Raw genomic sequence first — 23,836 nt, 5'->3', positions numbered from 1 at the left:
TTGACGGTCTAAAAATAAAAAATCGAAAGCATTAATGATATTTCAAAGAACTTTAATTCTTGAAAATTTTCGTTTTGAGGTCATTTAGGTGTTATTTTGTTAGAAGAGAGAATGTGAATTTTTAGAAAGAGAAAGCTTCCAAAAATGTGATTTTGGAAAATAAAAAATATGGTTTCATGGTAAATATCGTTCTGAACAATTTTAATTCTTGAATATTTTCATTTTGAGACCGTTAATGGTCACTTTGAGGGGTTAGTTAAAAATGAGTGGCCACCGGTGTTAAAAAGTGTAAAATTCAATAATCATACCGTTAAGAATTGAAGTTTAGTAGCCACAATATTAAAATGGATAAAATCGAGTGACCATTGGTGTAATTTACCCCTAAACTCAAACTATGGAAACTAATAGTGACAGGTGGCAATTAAAAAAAAAAATTCTTTTTCAAATATCTTAACCATTGATTCAATTTATATGACGATAACATATCGTGAAATGTTATTGACGTGACAATTTTTTTTGATAGTCCAAGTTATTGGATGCCGATCATAGTGATTTTATTGACACAAAGTTGCTACTCTAACCACTTTATTGAGTCAAAAAAATATTTTAGTAACCATGTGTGTATAAAATTCCTACTTTAATAACTATTGAAACTTTTCACCCATATATGATCATATCAAATATATAAATAAGCGTAGTGATAATTCTAAAAATAACCCATGCTTTCACTGACTTACAAATGAATGTCTTAACTTATTTTGTTGTTAAAAGAGTACCGAAGTTCTCACCTGTCTACAAAACCAATACTTCTAGATTGGCATTGCCAATTGTTTAGTATTATATTAACAATGAAACCACGTTTTTATTTTCCAAACCATTTTTGAAGCCTTTTCTGTATAAATAACAACCTTTTCTATTCTAACCAAATAACACCTAAATGACATCAAAACAAAAAAATTAAAGAATTAAAATTGATAAAATATCATCATAAGTTTAGAAGTCATTGGTTTTGCAAACAAACGAGTACTTCAATAAATCAAACATGATCTCAAAACAAAAAAACTAAAGAACTAAAATTGATAGAATATAGTCAATTTTTGAAATTTTCCATTTGTTCGCAGTATAAATTTAGAAATTATTGGTTTTGCAAATAAATGAAGACCTCAATAAATCAAACAAATAGAACAATGTATCAAACATTTCCATGTCATGAATGAAATAGTTTTCATATTATTCGTGGGCTTCGATATCATATTAAGGTACATCCCCATATAGAATTATATATATATCCACATATAGAAACATGTATATAATTCTTTCATAAAAGAAACATATATACAATGGATAAAATGCAACTTGAAAGCTATGTGGGAATGAACGGATGACACAGAGTCTATGACTATTTCTACTTTGTACAAGGCCAGACTGACTATGGTTAACACTTATATTGCACGGACTCTCTTTATAAAAGTTATGTTTTAAAAACAACGTTTCCAGTGTCCGTGTCTGTATCCGTGTACGTTTGCATATCCGTGCAACATAGCTTAACAAACAAATCTTTTTACATAAATATTATATTTGGAAAGAGGTAAATCTGATGAGGCTGGCTCCAGCTGCAAAGACATTTTATTTTCCATTAAAGAAGACGGATAGGCAATCTTTAGCCATTTATAAGTAGAAGAAAATATTAAACCCTTATTTGGAAATTGTGGTATCTAATATATTGGCATTTGTGTATGATTTGATAACGTTTAGTTCCCATGTTATCCTAATTGTGACATTTGACTTGTGTGTTATGATTTGGTAACATTTGGCCATTGTGGTATCCTAATTTGTGGTATTTGACCCTCTTATAGATGGAAAGATAACAGATCCGATAGGGGCCAAATGTTACCAAATCATACCACATAGGTCAAATGCCACAAATTAGGATACAGCATGAGTCAAATGTTAACAAATCATACCACTGGTGCCAAATGCCAACATTTTGAATATCACATAGGCCAAATAAAGCCCTAATCCTAAAAAAGAAAAAGCATCTTTAAAGTTTCTAATCTCTTCGATTTTTATTGATTGAGGCCTTACCCTTTCAATTTAACACATTGAACCCTTGATTAAATTATAATTACACATATTGAACAGTTGAACCCCTACTTGCCAAATGAGTTAGCTGTGAATATTTAATTCAGTTAAAAAAGTGTTACTCATTTCATCTTCATATAAAATGGTATTCTTTACTGTTCGAGTTAAGGATTTTATAATTTCTCTACAGTCACAACAGACATATAAAAACTGTTAAATATAAAATTCTTGAACGCAGATGACATGAATAATGTTAACAGAGTTTTATGGTTGGCATCAAGGGTTTAATGTGTGTAATTATAATAATTGATAATGTCAATGTATCACATTGCAGAATCAGGGACTTAATCAAGAAAAATCGAAAAGATCAGGAGCTTCAAAATATTTTTTTACTCTATATTGGTAGGCAAGGCAAGGCTTACCAGAAGTTACAGCACCTTTTTGTTGCTTAAGATGAGCAGCAGCCACTCTGTTGTGCAACAGGCTGCCCCCGGATCTGGACTGTTGGAGGTGTTGCATTGTTCATTGTTGGCTGGCTTGCCATTCTGCATGAGAAAGTAAAATGCTCAAGGAAGCAAGACAAATTTAACAGAAAAAATACAAATGTCAAATCGGTATAGCGACCTAACTCATTCTGAAAGGTACTTTGATGATTATATTATATATATAAGGATTTATATAGCTTCTAAATTAAGCAACTATATATGGTCGGGTAAATTACATCTATGACTACTCAACTTTGCCCGTACTAACATTATGACCATTCAACTCCAAAACCTAATGATAACATATGAATTAATATCAGCACACGTGTCACAATCCAAGGTAACTAGGAACATTGGGAGCAATGAGAGCCATTAGATCTAACTAAATAGGAATATCTCTCTTCTCTGACATGTGGACTGATAGGAGAGTTTCCAAGTCCGACTCGGGCTACATCCGCCAGATTCACTTAGAATCAAGGTAATCCAAAAGAGTAGGATACGACTTGCCTAAATTACATACACATATTCTCCGCAACTACTCTCAATTGTTTAATACTCCATCATATACATTGCTAACTTGGGCATCAGAATGGGGTCGCCTATCAACGGCCTCGCCTTGACCATCTTTCTATCTTATCTCAAGCACCGGAAAGTCCCATTCAATCATCGGAGCATTACCTCACAGAATCTCCATTATCACCTGATATAAAAGTTACTCAGTTTTGATTTTACTAACATTATGGGCCATTAACCTTTCACCACTATAATAACAGGTAGCCTCTATTATAGAACCGATGGATATGATATTCTAAACAACTTTAATTTTTGTACGTTTTGGATTTGAGGTCATTTAGGTGTTGTCTATGTTGCACAGACATGTAAAAGGAGACAGACATTGACACGGAAATGGACATCGAAAACATTATTTCTAAAATATAACCTTCATAAAATACCCTTTAAACAAAAATGGACACGAATATGGAAGGGAAATGCAAAGATACTACTAAAGAGGAGTGTCTGTGTTCATGGTTCCATGATAAATGTGTTTCTTTAATTCTTAGAGTATTTCATTTTGAGGTCATCAATCGTCATAATAAGCCATAATATTAGTAAAGACAAAGTTAGAATGATTTATATATTAAGTTTTAAAGTTGAATGATCATATAGTTAGTATTAGAAATAGCAAAATTAAGTGACAGAGATGTAATTTACCCCAATATGGGATATCTAACAAGTATCAGGTTTAGGCTGCATCATATCCAGGTGTTCAATTTCATAGGTCTATTACCAAAAAACAAGGTCAATTTCTATTGAAGCAGGGAAAAATTTTCAGCATTCCTCGACCAGAAATGTTATAGCCTAATGATTTGAAAGAGTGTCTTCGGGAGAGTCTTAGTCCACTCTCTAAAAATAATATAAACAATTAATACATATCATCTCCAACAATATTCCTCATATTCACTCCTTATTTATTATTTTATTATGACAATTATTAAGTATTGTTATATTTACCAATAATAAAAGGAGAGAGACTCCTCAATAATAAATTATTAATAGAAAATAAAATAAGCTAGGAGTGGAGAGGGACTCCTCAATAATAGGGAGGGAATGGAGACTCTTAGGAGCCGTTTGTTTTGGGGGTTTCAGGAAAGGGTAAGGGAATGGGGAGGTTTCATTCCTTTTGTTGGTGTTTGTTTTATCAATTCAATCATTCCCTTTACCCTCTTTTAGTTTTGGGTTTACCCTAACTCCTCTAATCTCATTTCCCCAACCTGATAATCCATTCCGTTTCCCTCATCTCTCTCTAATTTAAACATCTACTCTCCTTATAAAATTTTATTTTAGTCTCTATTTTGTTTTTAATTTTTATTTTAGTCCATATATTTATTTATTTTTACTTTTTTAATCCTTGGATTAATTTCACTTTTGATCCTTATACTTATATATTATTTATTTATTTATTCTCAAAAAATATTTTTGACTAATTTTTGCTTTTTTTATTTTGATCCTTATATTTATTTATTTATATTTTTTATCCCTAGACTAATCTCACTTTTGATCCTTATACTTATTTGTTTTTATTTTTTTACCTTGAAAATAATTTTGACAAATATTTTTCTTTTATCATATTATTCGGGTTTGGTATTTATTTTTAATTATTTTAAAATAATTTTTCTTTTTAAAATAGAATATTTATGCATTTTCTTTGATTTATTTGATTTCTGTTTTTTCAGTTTCATCGTCTTTTGATTTTAACAGTTGAATAAATTGATTTTTATTCTTATATTTACATGTAATTAATTTATTAATATAGACACATGTATGTATAAAAATTATTGTTTAAAAATACAACTCTAGTTTATTACCTCATTTGAACCAAACAGCCACAAAGGGAATCCCTTTGTGGAACTGAAACAAACAGAAAAGGGAATTCAGGGTCATTCCATTCCTTTCTCCTTGTTTTCCTTTCTTGATTCCATTCTGTTACCCCTGTGCGAACCAAACGCCCCCTTAGTGATTTGAGGAGTGAGTAAGAGTCTATTGGAGATGGGTGTTAATCCAAACTTCTCAAATTTTAACTTAAGAGCCCAACTAAGAAGTAATAATAAAATTACAATTTTTACAAGCAAACATGACTCTGACTTGCTATACTTTTACATGTCATCCTTAACGGACTTGTGAAATATTACATAAGCCCAACATAATATAAGCGGGTTGAGAGTTTGTTAAATAGCTTTTGGATCAAATTTTTGGACGGTGAGAGTTAACCTGATAATCCAAAAATGATATAAATATTTACAATATTACTATATCCTCCTATATTTTTCTAAATGTTATGTGATCCGCAACATGACACGAAGACGATGCTAACCCAATTGAATTGGCACGATTATAACAAAAAATTTTGGATTGAATTAGGATTGATTCATTTGACACTAACCCGATAATTAACACGACACAAACACAACCACTAATATGAATTTCCACCCCTAGATAATTGATGCCAACATGAGGACTCAACTCAAGGCTTGCCAACAAGGAATTTCAGACCTCTTTAGTTGGCATTTCCACAAAGCTAGCAGACACAACGTCTCCCATATCAGATTCTGAACTACAAACTAAGTCTGCGTTTGACATTGCTTACGAGATTCTAAAAGCAGCTTTCTCAGTTTTTCCAGCAAAAAAAAGCATTTGGTATATGCAAAATTGCTTTCCTTGAAAGCTGAGAAAACTGCTTTTAGGAAAAACGATCATTTGTATCTTTTGGGAAAAACAACTTTCACAACTTATTAGGAAAGCAAATATTAAATTTTTATGGACAAAAATAACCCTATAAAACAACAACAACAACAAAGCCTTAGTCCCGAAATGATTCGGGGTCGGCTAACATGAACCATCATATAAAACCGTGAAAATCAAGTCGTGTCAGCGACACAGATTCGCTCCCTCCACTCCGTCCTATCCACTACCATATTTTCCTCAATTCCCAATAAACTCATATCACTCTCGATCACCCTCCTCCAAGTTTGCTTAGGTCTTCCCCTACCCCTCACCACTACATCCCTTTGCCACTCTTCGGTTCTCCTAACCGGCGCATCAAGCGCTCTACGTCTCACATGGCCAAACCACCTTAGTCGGTTTTCTCTCATTTTATTCTCAATAGATGTGACCCCTACTTTTGTCCTAATTATTTCATTACGCACCCGGTCCTTTCTCGTGTGACCACACATCCATCTCAACATACGCATCTCCGCCACCGACATCTTATGGATGTGGCAGTGTTTCACTGCCCAACACTCCGTACCATATAACAATGCTGGTCTAATTGCCGTCCGGTAGAATTTTCCCTTCAATCTATTAGGCATGCCGGGATCACAAAGGAAACCCGTAGCACTCTTCCACTTCGACCAACCAGCTTTAATCCTATGGGCAACATCTCCATCTACTTCTCCATCCGTTTGGATAATAGATCCTAAATACCGGAAGCAATCCGAGGCCTGAACAACTCTCCCATCTAGGGTGATTGTCCCTGCCTCCCTACTCCTACGGCCGCTAAACTTACACTCCAAATATTTTGTCTTACTTCGACTCAACTTAAAGCCTCTAGATTCTAGAGTTTGCCTCCATAGTTCCAACTTCATCTCCACTCCTTCTTTCGTCTCATCAACCAACACAATATCATCTGCAAACAGCATGCACCATGGTATACCATCTTGAAGTGAACTTGTTAGTTCATCCATAACGATGGCAAAAAGAAATGGGCTTAGTGCGGAACCTTGATGCACTCCAATCGTAATAGGAAACCCTATAGTTCAACTTAATTTCAAACACAGAGATAGGCCTAACTTTCAATTTAAGTTCAAAAATAGCCCTAAGTTTCAATTTTCAAAAGGCTCTATTGACCATAGCAATGCCAAACTGCCCTGAATGCCAAATCAACTTGAGAAGAAATGTCAACTTTAAAACACAGCTTGTATGACTACAACCCAAACTTGGTTGAAATGATAATTTTATATCCTTAGTTTTTGGTTGATGTTATCAGATAGAAGAAAAGTATTACTGTAACAAACCAGTACCTATCCTTGATTGTAGAAGTCATGGCCATGAAAGCTTGTTCCACATTAGTAGCATCTTTTGCACTGGTTTCCAAGAATGGAATACCGATCTCATCAGCAAATGCCTAAAACAGAGAAAACTCAAATTCAACCATTAATCTCAATTGACAGGAAAACCGTTAAATATCCGACATTGCTAAATTAGGAAGCTATATAACTCTTTAAATATGTGAGGCAACCTTCCTCCTTTGAGGCACCTCTTGGGATAAGTTAGACCTTTATTTACATGGTATCAGAGTCATGGTTCAATGTTGGATCTCCCGCTAATATTAGCGTGTTGCTCCAAATGAATTGGCCGTGAGGGGGTGTGTTAAATATCCACATTGGTTAATTTAGGAAGCTATATGGCTCTTTAAATATGTGAGACAATCCTCTTCTTTTGAGGTATCTTTTAGGGTGAGGTGAGCTTTTGTTTATGATAGAGAATGGCCTAGCCGTTGGTACAAATGTTGTGGAAGGGGTAAGTTGTAGGGAATGAGCTTGCTCGAAGAGGTTGGTTATTTGGGAAGATGAGTTGGAGGATAGTTGTGGAAGGGGTGAGCTCTAGGGAATGAGCTGGCTCGAAGAGAGTGGTTATTTGGGAAGATGAGTTGGAGGGTAGTTTGGGTATCGTAATAGGCTGAGTATAAGTACGAATTAGTTGTTATGTTTTGGGTATTGAATATTTGGGTAATTTCTGTTTGGCTGCTTTAAGCAGAGGCTCTGTCATTTTGGTAGAGAAGGGGGTTGTTCAGCATGATCCGTTTATCTTTTTCTGTTACTGTAATTCTTAAGCTCTATAGTTCTAGTATCAATACAATATCTCAGTCTCTTCATTCTCTTCTTTGTGCGTGTTTGTGTGTTCATAACATGTTGGGTGAGTTCTGAGTATCGATTATCTATTAATTACAGAAACATAAGAGCTAGTTATACCTTAGCTGTTTCATAGGAAACAACTCTATTTGCAGTTAGATCACTCTTGTTTCCAACCAGAAGCTTGTTTACATTATCACCAGCATAACGATCAATCTCATTCAACCACTGCTTGACATTATTGAAGCTCTCTTGGTCCGTGACATCATACACAACCTACAAGAGGAACCATCAACGAATACAGATTTATTACAAGGATAATCTATACAGGATGTGGTCCAACTAGTGAGAGTAACATTAAGGAAAATGAAATAACCCACTATGATTCCATGTGCTCCTCGGTAATAGCTGCTAGTTATAGTCCTAAACCGCTCTTGCCCAGCAGTATCCCACTGCAAGCCAAATAAAATTGTAAATGAGTGCCATATAAATCTTCAAAATTACTAGAACAAGGTCACAGGCTGTGAGAAAGTTTTGAGATTGGAAACTATACAATCTGGAGTTTCATGGTCTTGCCATCTTGCTCAACAGTACGTATTTTCTACCCAAAAGAAAGGACAGTATTAGTACTATCGTTGTACATGAAAAATCAACATGGAACACAAGATATTGTTTACTTACAAAATCAACACCGATGGTGCTTATGTAACTCTCTATATATGAATCATCCTGCATCAGAACATATAAAGGGATTTGTCAAACTAAATTCCAGGGCACCCAAACTTCATGTGCCAATAAATATAAAATTTGACTAAGGTTTTAGCTAGTAGATTAAAGTCCTACAGTTATAGAGCTAATTTGGAGAAGATAAGACAAAAAGGCTAAGCCTCCAAACTTCATGTGCCAGTCTATGTTGCACAAAAACTCTTCTTCGCTAGCGTTTGGGATAAAGCCCCAAAAGATAAGACAAAAGGGGGCAGGTGGCAAGAGAGTAGTTACTATCTACATATTAGGCAGTTAAATCACATGGAACAAGGATATCCATAACCTGTATCAGTTTCATGATAGAACCCTTGATACTTTAATTACTAGGCTGTAGATGGAAGTGTTGCAAATAGAGAATTTTCCTTTTACTGTTATTTTGGATAGGCATTTCAGTCAGTTACAAAAATTCATATTAAAAAAGAAACATAATAGATAACAGAAAATTGCAACTTATTCAGTATGATAGTTCGTGTAGCATCAATTAATAGATTAACAGAATTTATCCTACAGCAAATCTCAGAAGAAGACAGGATTTGCCAACTCCAGAATCTCCAATGAGAAGAAGCTTGAACAGATAATCACTGCAAGAGAGAGAAGAGAAAGCAATAAATTTAACCTTTTTAAACATCAATAAGTGGCAAAGTTATAGTGCAGTGGGCAGATATTATGAACAGCATATCAAGTTTATTGAGCAAAAATAGGTATATCAAAACACACACGATCATAAGTGAGCACAACATCCCTCGTGAATTTCTACTTCATTTACTTCAGCAATATCCTTTGTAAATGAATGTTAGAAAATCTGCAAGCTGAAACTCAGGACTGGAAGATGGAAAGACCAAACAACAATTATGTTTCTATTTTAAACCAGGGAGATGATTGTATTAGGTGGGTTAAGCAGAAGTCTGACATCTACACTATAAAGCAGCTTATCATGCTCTCAGGAGACCTTCAGATGCCTGGCATTACATAACAGACTGTCTGTGAAAAACAGGATAGCTAGATGGCTTCACTTGGATGATCAGACGTGTGTCCCGTGTAAGGATAAGGTGGAGAGTATGGAGCATTTATTTTTTTGAGTGTCTGCATACTGCAGATATTTGGAATCAAATCTGTCTTAAATGTGGCATTCCTTCTTCGGTTGCTAGATGGAGAAGAATTGTCAGTTGGCTTAGCAGCAAAGCTTGTGGAAAATATACTCTTGCTGCTGTGCGTAGGGTTGCCTTCACAGCTACCATCTACTAGGTTTGGATTGCTCGAAACTGGTGCTCTTTTGAGAATGAGAAGTTTTTGGCTTCTAAATTATTGCACAGATTTGTTGTTCTATTAGATTTCAGTATAGGATTAATAGTCATCAGAATTGTAAAATTGATTGGGGTCTTTTGGCTTAGTTGCCTTGTTCTCTTTGTATTCTGAATTGTTTTCTGTTCTAACAAAGTTCTTTTGTTCATCAGAAAAAAAAAAAACACAACAATTTCTAGCAACAACAGGCACATCCTAATTTCAGCTTATTGCTTATTATGTCTATGTCTCATTTGCCATTTACAAGAAGACTAGTCTATAAGACTATAATGATCCGTCACATACTAGCTTTCAGCTAAGGTGCATAGCATATCAAATTAACTGTATGAACAATAATACTTATTTCCAAAATAGCAATTCATTTACATTATCAACAGTAAATTGGACAGTAAAACGCAAGCCTATAAACATAAAAATCCATATATAACTCACATTATCAGCAATCATGTCACAGGATTCAATTCACAAAATGTTAGGGCTAAAACCATCGAGCTTAACCAAATCGAAAACTATAAGAGTTCTTACGAGTATGACCTTGAAACTGAAGCTTAAAACATTTCCATGGTATAAGAATTTAACAGAACACAAAATTAATTCAAGGAACGGTTACGGATCCACCATAAACTAAAGAAAACATACCAAACTGATCAGAGAATCCACAATTAGACACCAGATTGAATAATTATATCTAATCAGAGCATGAATCAGAACCTTAAAGATAAGTATAAGCATTATCAGTATAGTTAAGCTAATAAACGAAAACAGAACAGTATGATAGAAACTTACTACTCAGGTGTCATCTTCGTGATGCGGTTGTCAGAAGGTTAAGTCGCCGGAGCACTTTCTCCGGCTAAATTATTACCGTTAACGCTAATGTCAAGTCAACACGAAAGTTGAAAAACGACGAAGGAACAAGTGGAAGAAACTTGGGACACACAAACGGGAAATGAATGAGAAATTGAGAATGACCGTTCATAATTAGCAAGGGAAAGGTAAAACGCATTATTAGTCCATGATATTTCATTTTCGGGTAAATTACACCTATGGCCATTGAACTTTATCATTTTAACATTGTGGCCACTGAGCTTCAATTATTAATAGTATGGTCACTGAACTTTACACTTTTAACATCGATAACGACCTCAAAATGAAAATATTAAAAAATTAAAGTTGTTCAGAACGGCATTTACTATGAAACCACATTTTTTATTTTCTAAAATCACATTTTTTGGAGTTTCTCTCTCTAAAAATGCATTGTGTCCTAACCAAACAACACCTAAATAATCTTAAAAAGAAAATTTTCAACATTTAAAGTTCCTTAAAATATCATTAACTCTTCAAATTTTTTATTTTGAGACCGTCAACAGTCATTTTGAAGCATTGAGTGACCACCGATGTTAAAAAGTGTAAAGTTTAATGGTCATACTATTAATAATTAATAATTGAAGTTCAGTAGACATGTTGCAATTTACCCTTTCATTTACTACTTGATGTTTTATGTGGACAAATTAGCTAGACCTGTTTAAGAGCCCGTTGGGCTGTCAACTCACCTTTTAAGTCCGTACGTAGAATGTGCTGAGCTTGAGATTTAAAAGCCTAAATTCAATCTGGCGCAATCCGCCCTTATATTATAGACATTTTATATATTTTTTATTACCTCTATTTACTTCTTATTACTTTGTTAAATAATTTTTAGTCACATTTGGTTCAAAAAATAACAACTTTTAGTCACATAAAATTATATTTGTGGTGTTTTATTAAATTAATTAACTAAAATTTTAATTTATTATTTTAATTTATATTTTAATATTAATTTATAAATATATATTAGTTGGACGGGCTGGGGTGGGCTTGTGAATTTGTTTTCTTATCTTGGTCTAATCCTGCCCGAGCTCGATGTAAATATAATGGTTGAGCTCGGCTTGGACAAGATAGTTTAGTGTCGATTAGATTCGGTCTAAGTCCGACCCAACCCATGGACATATCTACATTAAGCCCTTGATTTTCCAAATTAGTTAGATGTGAATATACAATTAGGCCAAAAAATGTTATTCACTTCATTTATATTTGAATTTATATTATTTTCTGTATAGTCATATTACATATATTAAAAACTGCTTTCAAACTATTAAAATTACAAATTTTGAATGGAGGTGAAATGAAGTGATTTTTTTTTTTTTTATTAAAAGCTTATTGTGAAAAAAAAAATTAACATATCTTAATAAAAAAAATCAAGGCTGCTTTAAAAATAGGGATAAAGTGCAAAAATACCTCTAACATTTACAGTCAGGAGCAATTTTATTTTTCATGTCTAAAATGGTGCAATTTTATCCCTAACATGTCAGCCAAGAGCAATTTTACCCCTAACATTGTCAAGTTGGATCAATTTGAGAAATAATTCATCAAACCATCTTCTCGGTCATAAATATTATCATCTACACTTTACATGCGAGTTATTTTATCATGCATTATTAGTAGATAATAAACATATGATAAAAAAATTAAAATATTTCACCGGATTTACAAATATTATACTGTAATTTTATTATTAAATTACAAAAAATGTGATTTTTTTAAAAACAATCTGATACTCAGTTGGTGAAGAATAAGGAACACAATATCTGTGTTTTGTAATAAAGTCTGAAATTGATCCAACTTGCCTATATCAGGGGTAAAATTGCTATTAGCTGTCAACGTCATTAAAATTACACTATTTTAGACGTTAGGGGTAAAATTGCTCATGGCTGTAAACATTCGGGTATTTTTGCACCTTATCCGTTAAAAATAATAATAATGGAAGGCTTAGGGGGTGTTTGGTTGCTCATTTTCATGCTCATGTTTGCCTTTTCACTTCAAAAGGGAGAATTTTAGGTGTTTGGTTAGTGACATCGTGTTTGCCTTTTACACTTGAAAAACAACCTTTTACAAAAGCAGAGAATCTCTGATTTTTAGAAAGCATTTTTTTCCAACAGCAAACAATAAACCGTAACAACAAACAGTAAACAGTTGGTAAAACAAACGGGCCTTAATGATTTTTTTTTATATATATAAAATGAGGCTTTTGCTGCTTTTTGCCCAAGGGAAACTCTCCTGGACTTCTTCTTCTTCTTGGGGAATATGGGCCAAAATGCAAGGCCCTCTTATAATTTGGAACCAGTTAATACAATTATGAGTTGGGTTAAATATAAGGAAAATTACACAGAAATTCATCTTTGAAAAACTATTTACAACTATGTCAAATCATAATTTTAGATTATGTCAAACTAATAAAATCAGTACTTTTAATATACTTTAAGGATTGAAATTTATAAATTAGAAGTCTAGAATATATAACCACGGGGTTGTGGTTGAGTGGTAAAGACTCTTCCTAAGAAATCTAGAATATATGTTTTAGGGTTTATAATTTATGAATTGGAGTCTAATTTTTTTTAATTATAATGTAAAATCATAATATATAGAAAATAATGACATATTAAGAATTAAGTTTGGTGATATGACTTAGTTGTAATTTTGTACTTAATTATGATATTTATATATTTAAAATATATAAATATTGATTTTACTAGTTTGACATAATCCAAAATTATGATTTGACATAATTGTAAATAGTTTTTCAAAGATGAATTTCTGTGTAATTTTCCCTTATGAGTTTAGGGATAGAAATCGGTAGAAAACGCAACTAAATCGAATCGAAAAACTCAAATATCGTATTATTATCATATTTCCTTTATTTTAAAATAATTATCACATTTGATCAAATTTTTTTATTTCATATTATTTATTAAATTTAGTTTTTAAGGAATTTTTTTCTTATTTTACTTTTATTAATAAGTTTGACACTAATTTTTCGTCATTGTCTTATATGAAGTATAAATAAGAGTATTTTAGTTCATTTCCTATATATTTAATCCAAATCGATTATTTTATTAGTATGTGCAATTTGGTCAAATGTAACAATTATTTTAAAATGGAAGGAGTTCTTAATATTAGCATCGAATCGAATAGTATGTGAAAATGAAATATTTGGGTTCCAGTTTGATTTTAAACCGGAAAAATCAAATTTAAATATAAATAAAAATCATTATATTTTCTTGAGTAATTTACCTAAAAGAAATTAAAATACTTTCAAAATATATTTGTTTTGAATTAGAGTAAAAATTTTATTAGTCTCGACATTTTTATCTAACATACTGTTTAGTCCTCATATTTTAATAATACACTGTTTATCCTTAACTTTTGTTATAGTCAACAGTTTAGTCCCTTATAAGGGGAAATTAAACTGTTTAATAATCCAAATATTTGAGTAAATAAACTGTTGAATAGAACAAAAGTTTAACAATTAAACATTATATTAGTAAAATATAGGGACCAAATAGTATGTTAGATAAAAATATAGATACTAATAAATTATTTACTCTTTAAATTTATTATATCAGCAATAATAGTATCAATTCAAGGTTTTTATATTCTATTCATACCCAAATATGCTTGAAATTATAATCAATTCCTGAAATATGCATGTAAACGTGGGTATAAATAATCGGTGTATATATAAAAAGTTTTTTTACGTGAAAATCATAATTAAATATAAAATTATAATTAAATCATATTATCAAAATTAATTTTAAATATATCACTCTTTTTTATATATCATAAATAAAGTATGATTTTATACTCTAATTTAAAAAAAAATTAGATTCTAATTTATAAATCTTAAACTCTAAAAAAAATATTATAGACTGGTTATTTAAAAATATTTTTACTTAATATATATTAAAAATAATGTCCAATGTTGTTTAAAAAAGCCCATGAGAAAGGTAGTGTTATATGTATATGTTTCCTTGAAAAGATTGAAGGAGCTATTTTCTACAATAAAATCATAAGTTATGGTTAGGAAAGAAAAAGAAAAAAAGTGACAAAGTCAAGAATTTATATTCGGAAGTAGGGCTGTAAGTGAACCGACCTGTTCATGAGCGGTTTAGTGTTCGACTCGATAAAAAAAACTTGATCGTATTCGGCTCGATTTATAAACAAGTTGAGTTTGAACACGGTAAATCTCGGTTCAAAAGCTCATGAGCAGACTTGATTATAGGTTCATGAACAAGTTCATGAGCAAGCTAGATAAAATGTTCATGAACATTATTGTGAGTATGCTTGGTTGGTTCAATTAGTTTTTTTAATAATGATATTTATATAAAGAGAAAAATGTAAAACAACGTAGTTTTGTAAATTTCGAAACTATGTATTTTTGTGTATCAATATAATTAATGAGTTATTCGTGAGCAAAGTTCATGAACTTAATTAATGAGCTGCTCGTGAGCAAAACTCGTTAACAAACTCGCGAGCTACTCACGAACAGAATGTTGAGCTTGAGTTCGAACTCGTCAATTTTCTAACGAATTGAGCCTGAACAGGCTAAAGGCTCGACTCGGCTCGATTACAGCCCAATTTGGAAGAATGATTTTAGTCACCAATGCAATATACGAATTTGCAGTCAAAAGGTTCTCAAAGTTTGTAGATCAGCCTAATTTCATCCGAGTCTCATTTTTTTTTATTGTGGTTGCGTTTATATATATTTGAAACACACCTTATTAATAATATTATATTAGTAAGGCTAATGTATATTTACACTCTTAAATTTTGCGTGTTTTGCCTTTTGACACTCTGAACTTTTAAAATAACCTATCACACACTTATAGTTGGTTTTAAAAACCTATCACTTATAGTTGATTTTAAAAACCTATCACACACCTATACTTGGCTCATTCAGATCTCATGCGCACAAAATCGTTGATATGTCATCTTTGATAGTTGAGGTGGTATGCGTACTATAGAAAAAAATAAAAGCGTGTGAGTTCGTTCTGTATGCCGCATCATCTGTCAAAGATGACAAATCAATGATTTTATGTGCAGGAGGTCCGGATGAACCAACTGTAAGTGTGTGACAGGTTTTTAAAACCAACTATAGATGTGTGATAGGTTTTTAAAGCCAACTATAAATGTGTAATATGTTATTTTAAAAGTTCAAAGTGCCAATAGGCAAAACGTGTCAAGTTTAATGATGTAAATATGCATTAAGCCTGTTAGTAACTCTCTACTTATTTTCGATGTAAAATTCGGTTCATTTATGCATTCTCCCACCGTCATCCCTTATAATCGTTCATTGCTCATATCTTCTATCTCGTTACCACACATTCTGGACTGAGTCATTGCTGTCTGAGATTAATATAAGATTTATGGTTAAACCTTAACTATCTTTTTGAGCTTTTAGTTCAATTGGTTGTTTAAAGTAAGGTTTTAGATATTTCCTAAGTGTAGTAAGTGATACAATTGATCCTGTTAATTTTACACTTGCATATGTATTTTTTTCTAAACCAAACTTGTTCAATATTTTTTTCAGGCCTAATACACAAATAACCCCTGAACTTATTTAAATATTGCAACTGCCCCTTCCAACTTTTAATTATAACAACTCATCCCTTAAACTTGTCCAATTGTAAAACATAACTCCAAATTGGGAATTTTTTTACCCCGTACTTGAAGCAACCATAAAAACGTTTCTCCGGATTCGTATCATGCCAAAGATCTGATTATCACACTCCACGAGCGTTGCAGCTTTTGTATTTCACGTGTTTCTTCAATTGCAGTCTATGTCAGCAATTCAGGGTTATGTTTTACAATTGGACAAGTTTGAGGGGTAAGTTGTTATAATTGAAAGTTCGGGAGGGCAATTGCAACATTTGAATAAGTTTAGGGGGTTATTTGTGTATTAGGCCTTTTTTCTATATACATACATATTATCATTTGAGTGGTTCAGTACTAATTTTTTCTACTATAAAACTCTTTAAAATTAAACTTTATTGAAAACTAATCGATTTGTTAATTTTATTATTTAGTAACATTTACCTTTTTATGTATTCTCACATGTGACAAATGATAAAATTTTAGATACTACATGAGCCGAATATGGGTTTAATCTATTTGGAATTTTTTTGTTCCTTCTTATCCCGGATCGGATTTCTTCTCTTATAACTTACAAGACTGGTTACTTACAATCTAGTTCAAACTGCCATTATTTATTCTTTAGATTAGCCCAATTTATTTGTTTATATCTTATGGTGGTCTTGGAAATGGCCCAATGCTAAGGTGTTTGAATGTAAAAATTTCACTGGGATCGTGTTACTTTTTACATATTCAGAGATAAAAATCGACACAGGATAAAGTTACAGGGATTGAGCTGACATATGTAACTGAGAATTTTAATGAGGACCAAAATCCTTCATCCACCATATTAAAATGTATTTTTAGACTGGCTGTGGACCAATGCCCCCTCAACCATAGTGTCGGTCCACCCCTATCTAGAGGCAAGGAAAATATGAAGGCTTTCATCGCTAAAATTGAACATATATATGCATGTAAACGCAATCCGAGCCTTATGTCTATCGGGGGATTTCTTCGGAATTGCAATGGCTTAGAGAAAATCTAGTGGTGTATTTTGAGGACTATTTTGCAATTTACAAAACCTGTTGGAGACCCTCCAACTATTAGAGAGGGCCAATTGAACTCCTCTCAGTCCTAGTAAGTCGCTGATTGGGCGACTTGTTTGGCCTGATGAAAGGTCAAGAAACAAACACACTCAGTGGAAGAATGGAGAGTAAGGCATCCGAGCTGGCAACCAAGGAGAGAATTGTATATCTCAGACGCGAGTGGCTCGATGTTTAATTCCCACTTTACTGCTTTTATGTGAGCCCGCCAGTATATTAACGGTTTTGATTCCCATTTAAATACTTTTTTACTTGAATTTAATAGTAAGGGTATATACTAATTTGAAAGGCTTTTTTATATTCAAAGATTTTAAATGCTAACCATTAGAGAGGATTTGTGGTAACAGTCTTGATCACATGCACCTTAATGAGCATGTAGAATTTGCTCATTCACCGTTAGATCTAGACTTATTAGAATCCTAAGGTGGAGATTCAAAGCATCCTGAGGTTTAGATTTAATAAGCCTATATCTAACGGTGAATGAGCAAATTCACTTGCTCATTAAGGTGCATGTGAAAATTCCTGTTTGTGGTAAAAGGGTATTTTAAATGGAGAGTTGTTGGAGCATTTCCAATGCAAACAATTTTAAAAGTTGTTAAAATTTAACAAATTATCTTAAAATATAATATTTTATTTTTTACAACAAAAAAAATATTCTAATACTAAACAACTCTAAAAATTGATACTATAAAATATCAAAATAGATCTAAGGTTTTTGGGGAAGTATCAATTTAGACTCTATGTATGAAATAACATTAATGTAGGCTTAACGTTTAAAAAATAGTATCAATTCAGGTCTCGATAACGGAACGTGGCACGTCATTCATATTAGTCCGTTAAGTTCTGTCAATTGTATGTGGAGAAAGAAATCGAACTTAACAGAGTAATATGAATGGCGTGTCATATTTCGTTATCGAGGCCTAAATTGATACTCTTTTTTAAACGTTAAGCGTATATTAGTGTTATTTTATACGTGGAGCCTAAATTGATACTTTCCCAAAAACGTTCGGTCTATTTTGGTACCTTATCCCTAAAAAAAATAAGCAACCATTGTCTTTCCGATGCAAGACACTATTCTAAGCATCATCCACCTCACCAAATACTCTTTCAAATGCTACTCACTGTAGATGCTCTTAGAATAGGTGATGTGGAATGGTTGGAGGGTATGCAACCCTCCAACCATTAAGGATGTTCTTATGATAAATAAGTAGCGTTTGGTAAATATGGGCCTTAATATTGTTGATGTTGTAAAGTTATGTGGCATTTTTTATAGTCTACGATTAGCTTTATTCAAAGAGCTCATGGTTGAAATGGATTCGATGGCTATGCTTCGGTTTATAACTGGCCATTTAGAGAAGCATCATCTTTTGTCTTAGCTTATCATTTCGTGTCAGAAGTTCAGGGATCGTGTGTGAGACGTTAGGTTCGCTCATACCTGACTTTGATGAAACGAGCATCTGATTGGTTGATGAATTTTACATTATCATGGGTGTGGTGTATTTTATGCAGGTATTTGAAACATTTAGATGTGAATCAGTCATTAATTATATTATTAGTTCCTAATTTTTTTTATGTTCTATCCTTTTGGGCTTTTTGTTTGAAAGAATGCTTTTGGGCCTCTAAGTCTTCTATTGTATATAAAAAAAAGTTAATAACAAATCCACATCATTCTTCTATTATCTTTTTTTTTATCTTAATGGAAGGGACGAAACCCCGGAGCACAACAAAGAACAAGTTAAGTGATACTAGTAATTCTAGGAAAACAAGTACCACAAATATCAGAAAATAAGATATCCAGGATGCAGGGGGCATCTCACACTCGTGAAGACCCAGGGGTAAACTTCCTGCGTAATTCGCCATCCAGTCCGCGGCACAGTTACCTTCACGGAGAACATGAATCAACCTAACCTCTTCCCAATCTTGTCTTAACAATTTTTGACACTTATCAATCAGCCAAAAGAACTTATGCCTATGATCCTTACCATTCTTCACCAAATCCACAATCACAAGTGAGTCCATTTCGAATACAACTCTACGGAAATGTCTATCCCAAGCAAATTCTACGGAAATGCCTATGATGCTTACCATTCTTCTATTATCAATATGTCATAAGATTTTTGTTTTGATAAAATTAATATTTTTTTTGAGGCAAATGAAGGCATTAAGTCCAAGAACAAAAGAAAGCAAGACAAAAATAAAATAAACTAAGAACCATTCGCATTGAAGCCCGACCTTGCTGAAGAGAATGTTTTAACATAGAAAAATTAATTTAATATAGAAAAATACGTCATATATTTTAAAAATGTACAAACATCAACATTTCAATAACAATATCATTTAAACAACTAAAAAATGAATTATAATAAAGAAAATAAATAAATTCACAATATAAAATCTTTTTGTTCATCGTTGTTTAGGCGGCGTAGATGTAGCCCAAACGGTTAAAAATCGTTTAGAAATTAAAAAAACGTTCAAAAGAATTAATCAGAAAAAATCGGGACGAATTCTCAATTCCTACAAACACGGAAAGCAAAAAATTTGTTATGTTTTCAACAAATTCAACCTCAACCCTCCTCCTTGATGTTAACAACAAGTTTAGTTCTCATAACACTATAATCAGTCTAACTAGTCTTGAGGAGGGTTTTGAGATATCTCTTGTTTTCTTAGCTTTGTTTGTTGGATAATTTCCATCAATAATGTGTTTATTCTTAATGAACACTGTTCAAAACCAAGGCCGTTTTGACTGTTTAGGCGCTCGAAATCGAGAATTCGTTATGATTTTCTCCAATTAATCTCTTTAGGTGTTTTCTTAGTCTCTGGACGATTTTTAACTGTTTGGGCTCGCCTAGGCTGCCTCGACGCTGCCTAGGTGCCGCCTAATCAACGATGAACACAATTATTTTTTATTATAAATTTCAGTTTTACTTTATTATACTTCATTTTTGAGTTGTTTCAAGTGATATTGTTATTGAAATGTTGATGTTTGCACAAAGATATATGTTACAAATATACGTGTTTTTCTATATTTTTTTTTGAAAGATGCGTTTTTCTATATTAAATAATTTTATATTATCATTTTTAGATAGTATAATACATATTTTAATTGAATTTATATAACAATTTGTTGATTAACAAATGAAAAGTATAGAAATACAAATCTGATTAATCCTCGAGAATTTTGTCCACCCGACTAGCACCTATCATTTTTTACAATCTTATTAATAAATAAATAATAAATATTGGCTCAAATAACAGTCATGAAATTTCCATGAGATATAATAACATTAATTTTTTTTTGGAAAAAAGACAATTCTTTCGTTCATAGGAAAAAAAACAGTATGTCTTGAGATAAGAAATTAAAAAAATTACAATCTAAAAGTATATCAGAGAATCTTGAATCTGCATCTTTAATATTATAGACTACAATAGAGAAATAATAGACAGTGCATTAACTTTCAATGAGTCAAATCTATGTGATGATAGATAAAACTCTTTTTTTTTTCATTAAGAAAAACATGATAACACTCACATAGACAGTCATACCATAGCCACTGATGCGATCGAAGATCAAGCAATTCAGGTTTTGGAGAAACATGATCTAGGGGCAAATTAGTAAATTCTATGAAGTTGCAAAGTGTCGTTTTTTTTTTGCGATTTCTTACCTTATTCTACATGAAAACGGACCCAAAAGCAAAGCTCATTCTATGTTGTGATTTTTAGCCAAATTTCGGCCTGTAAGGCCCTTATTTTTGTAATTTTAGGGTTTTAAGCATTTTTTAATTATTTTGTTTCTTTAGGATTCTGTTGCCAATTAGGATTTGTGTTTCATTTTCTATTTCTAATTCATGTTGCGTTTATGACTCCTTTGACTTATTGAAATACTTGCTCTCTTTTATATTGATCATTTTATTATTAATAAGACTATATCTTTCTGAGAGTATCTATTAGGACATTCGTACATCGAATCAACTATTATTAACGAGATTGTTTTTGCTATGTCAACTACTCATAAAGGGAGAAAAAAAAAACTACAAATAAAAAAAAACCAAATCTAACATCGTAAAAGTTGGAACCCCAACATCGTAAAAAATTTATTAAATAAATAAAAAAACAAAATAAAGCAAAGAAAAAACATATCTTCTTGACTGCTAGATTTAGGTACTAAATTTGCTCGTGATTAGATGTGATGTATTAATAAAATTAATATTTTAATTTATTAATATTTTAATTTATAAAAGAAATATTTACAGATTTTTTTTATGTTTTTTTTTATAAAGTTTTTTTTTACGAAGTTTCATTTTTATTTGGTTTATCTTCCAATTAATTTTACTTTTTTTTTTATTTAAAATATTTGACACGATAAATAATTTAGAAACACAATTCAAATGGTACAACATGTACGACCGACACAAGTACTTTATTTTTCTCTATTTTGTTTGGTAGAATTTTTCTCTCTCTATTTATATCATATATAATAAATAATATATATAATATAATTTTAACACAATAATCCAAATTATCACTTACAAAAAAATATATATAAAATAAAGATCAAATTTAATCTTAATGCGCGGATTTATTTAACTTTGGAGTATGAAATAATGTAAATTTCCAGACGATCAATTTTGTTTTTTTGGTAGAAACAGGAAAAGAAAAACAAAACAATAAACACCTAATCTGGGATCAGCCTAGGAAAGCTAACTCCAATTCTATCCTCTAAAAGAAGAGAAGAAAGAAAGATAGGAGGGTCAGAAAGGGTAGAAACGTCTAACATCCCCTCATGACCAGCTGCCGCCAATCGATCCGCAACCCGGTTTTGCTCTCTGAAAATGTGGCTGAACCTTAAGAACTCAAAGGAAGAGCAAAGCCTTTTAATAGCTTTGATAAGGTTGCGACTATTAAGACAAATAACATGATCCTCAGAAATCATCTTGATTGCCTCCATATTATCAGACTCCACAGATAACCTCTTTACGCCCAAACTCTTGGCAAGCTTGATACCGTATTAGGAGCTTCCTGTGGCTGGGAGTTAAGGACAGGTTGCTTACTAACTCGGATAGGTACAGACGACATTTGGTGGACTCTAAAGCCTGCAGTAGATGCAGAGGCCATGACGAAACTTTGTGCCATCCTCTTAGAGACTACTCTAAAAGTATAGAGGTGTGGAAAAAAATTCTCCCTTACCATGTCCTCTCTTCCTTTCTTGCCCACTCTGAGTATGACTGGTTCTCTGATGGTGTGAGTGGGAAATTACTGGCTTACATGGAGCATGGTGACATTTTCTTTGCTATCATCTGTCACCAAATTTGGAAGTGGAGGAACGAGGAGATTTTTGAGGATAAAACTGTTTTTATTACCTTGTTGAGTTCTTCTCCAAAAAACTCTTTATTATTATTGAGAGTTTCAAAGGGGATTCCCTTGCCAGTTCTACCCAGAAGAGAGATGTCCACCTCGTTGGATGGAGTAGGCCAAGAGATGGGGTGGTGAAGCTGAATACAGATGGCTCCTGCCTTAAAAATGGAAAGATTGCCGCCGGATGTGTTATTAGAGATGCGGGGGGCGCATGGCTGTCTGGGTTCACCCAGAACCTGGGGGTGGGCTCTTCCTTTTCTGCGGAACTTTGGAGACGATCAATTTTGTGCTTAAGTTATCAAAAATTAGAAAAACTAGGTTGACTGATATTTAATTATCAGTTCAAACCTTCGTAATGACAATTATTTCTAAAATATTTGATGTATTGTTAACAAAATTACAAATATTTCTGTTTAAAATTGCAAAAATTTCTAAGTTAATTATAATTTTTTTGTCAAACTGTTTAAAATATTTACTATTTTATTAATATAGTTACAAAATTTTTACAAAACTGCTTCAATTTATCAACAAATTTGTTTGAAAGGTCTAATGAGATAGTTAAATAACAGTCAAACCTGTTTTTTTTTTCAAATTTTCGATAGCACATTACTAAATTTGATTTTATTTGGAAACATTAGGGTTAAATTTAAACCATTTCATACGTTAATACTAAATCTACACTTCGTTTGAAACGTTAGGGTTAAATTTGATTCTTATTTCCAACTTGTGTCACCGTAGCAGAAAGAGACAGTATACTCAACATTCAAAATGACTTCTAAAGTGGGCGCACAATATCAATTTAGCTCAAAGTAAAGTATATAAATCAACCCAATCTTAAAATTGATAATAATTGATAAATTAACACAAACACAGTCGGCTCTAATTTCTAAAAATTTAT

The 23,836-nt window shown here is 32.2% G+C and overlaps 1 protein-coding gene across 2 annotated transcripts; it reads right to left on the bottom strand.

Annotated features, from left to right (window-relative positions):
- Positions 1 to 1,249: 1,249 nt before the first annotated feature.
- LOC136216519 (ras-related protein RABD2a) lies at positions 1,250 to 11,005 on the bottom strand. 2 transcript variants are annotated; one of them, XM_066003055.1, is made up of 9 exons: positions 10,829 to 11,005; positions 9,249 to 9,321; positions 8,657 to 8,704; positions 8,529 to 8,576; positions 8,356 to 8,427; positions 8,096 to 8,251; positions 7,145 to 7,248; positions 2,505 to 2,627; positions 1,250 to 1,613 (listed from the first exon to the last, which is right to left on the bottom strand). In XM_066003055.1, the coding sequence occupies exons 1-8, from the start codon at positions 10,840 to 10,842 to the stop codon at positions 2,531 to 2,533; spliced, it is 612 nt and encodes a 203-aa protein (XP_065859127.1). In that variant the 5' UTR covers positions 10,843 to 11,005; the 3' UTR covers positions 1,250 to 1,613; positions 2,505 to 2,530. The 2 variants fall into 2 exon arrangements, with proteins under 2 accessions (XP_065859127.1, XP_065859128.1); XM_066003056.1 differs by having other exon boundaries at positions 2,520 to 2,627.
- Between the last annotated feature and the right edge of the window lie 12,831 nt (positions 11,006 to 23,836).

Source organism: Euphorbia lathyris, chromosome 2 (genome assembly GCF_963576675.1).
Source record: "Euphorbia lathyris chromosome 2, ddEupLath1.1, whole genome shotgun sequence".
NCBI lineage: Eukaryota > Viridiplantae > Streptophyta > Magnoliopsida > Malpighiales > Euphorbiaceae > Euphorbia > Euphorbia lathyris.
The sequence above is the reverse complement of the archived record's forward strand: the minus strand, read 5'-3'. Positions and strand labels throughout refer to the sequence as shown.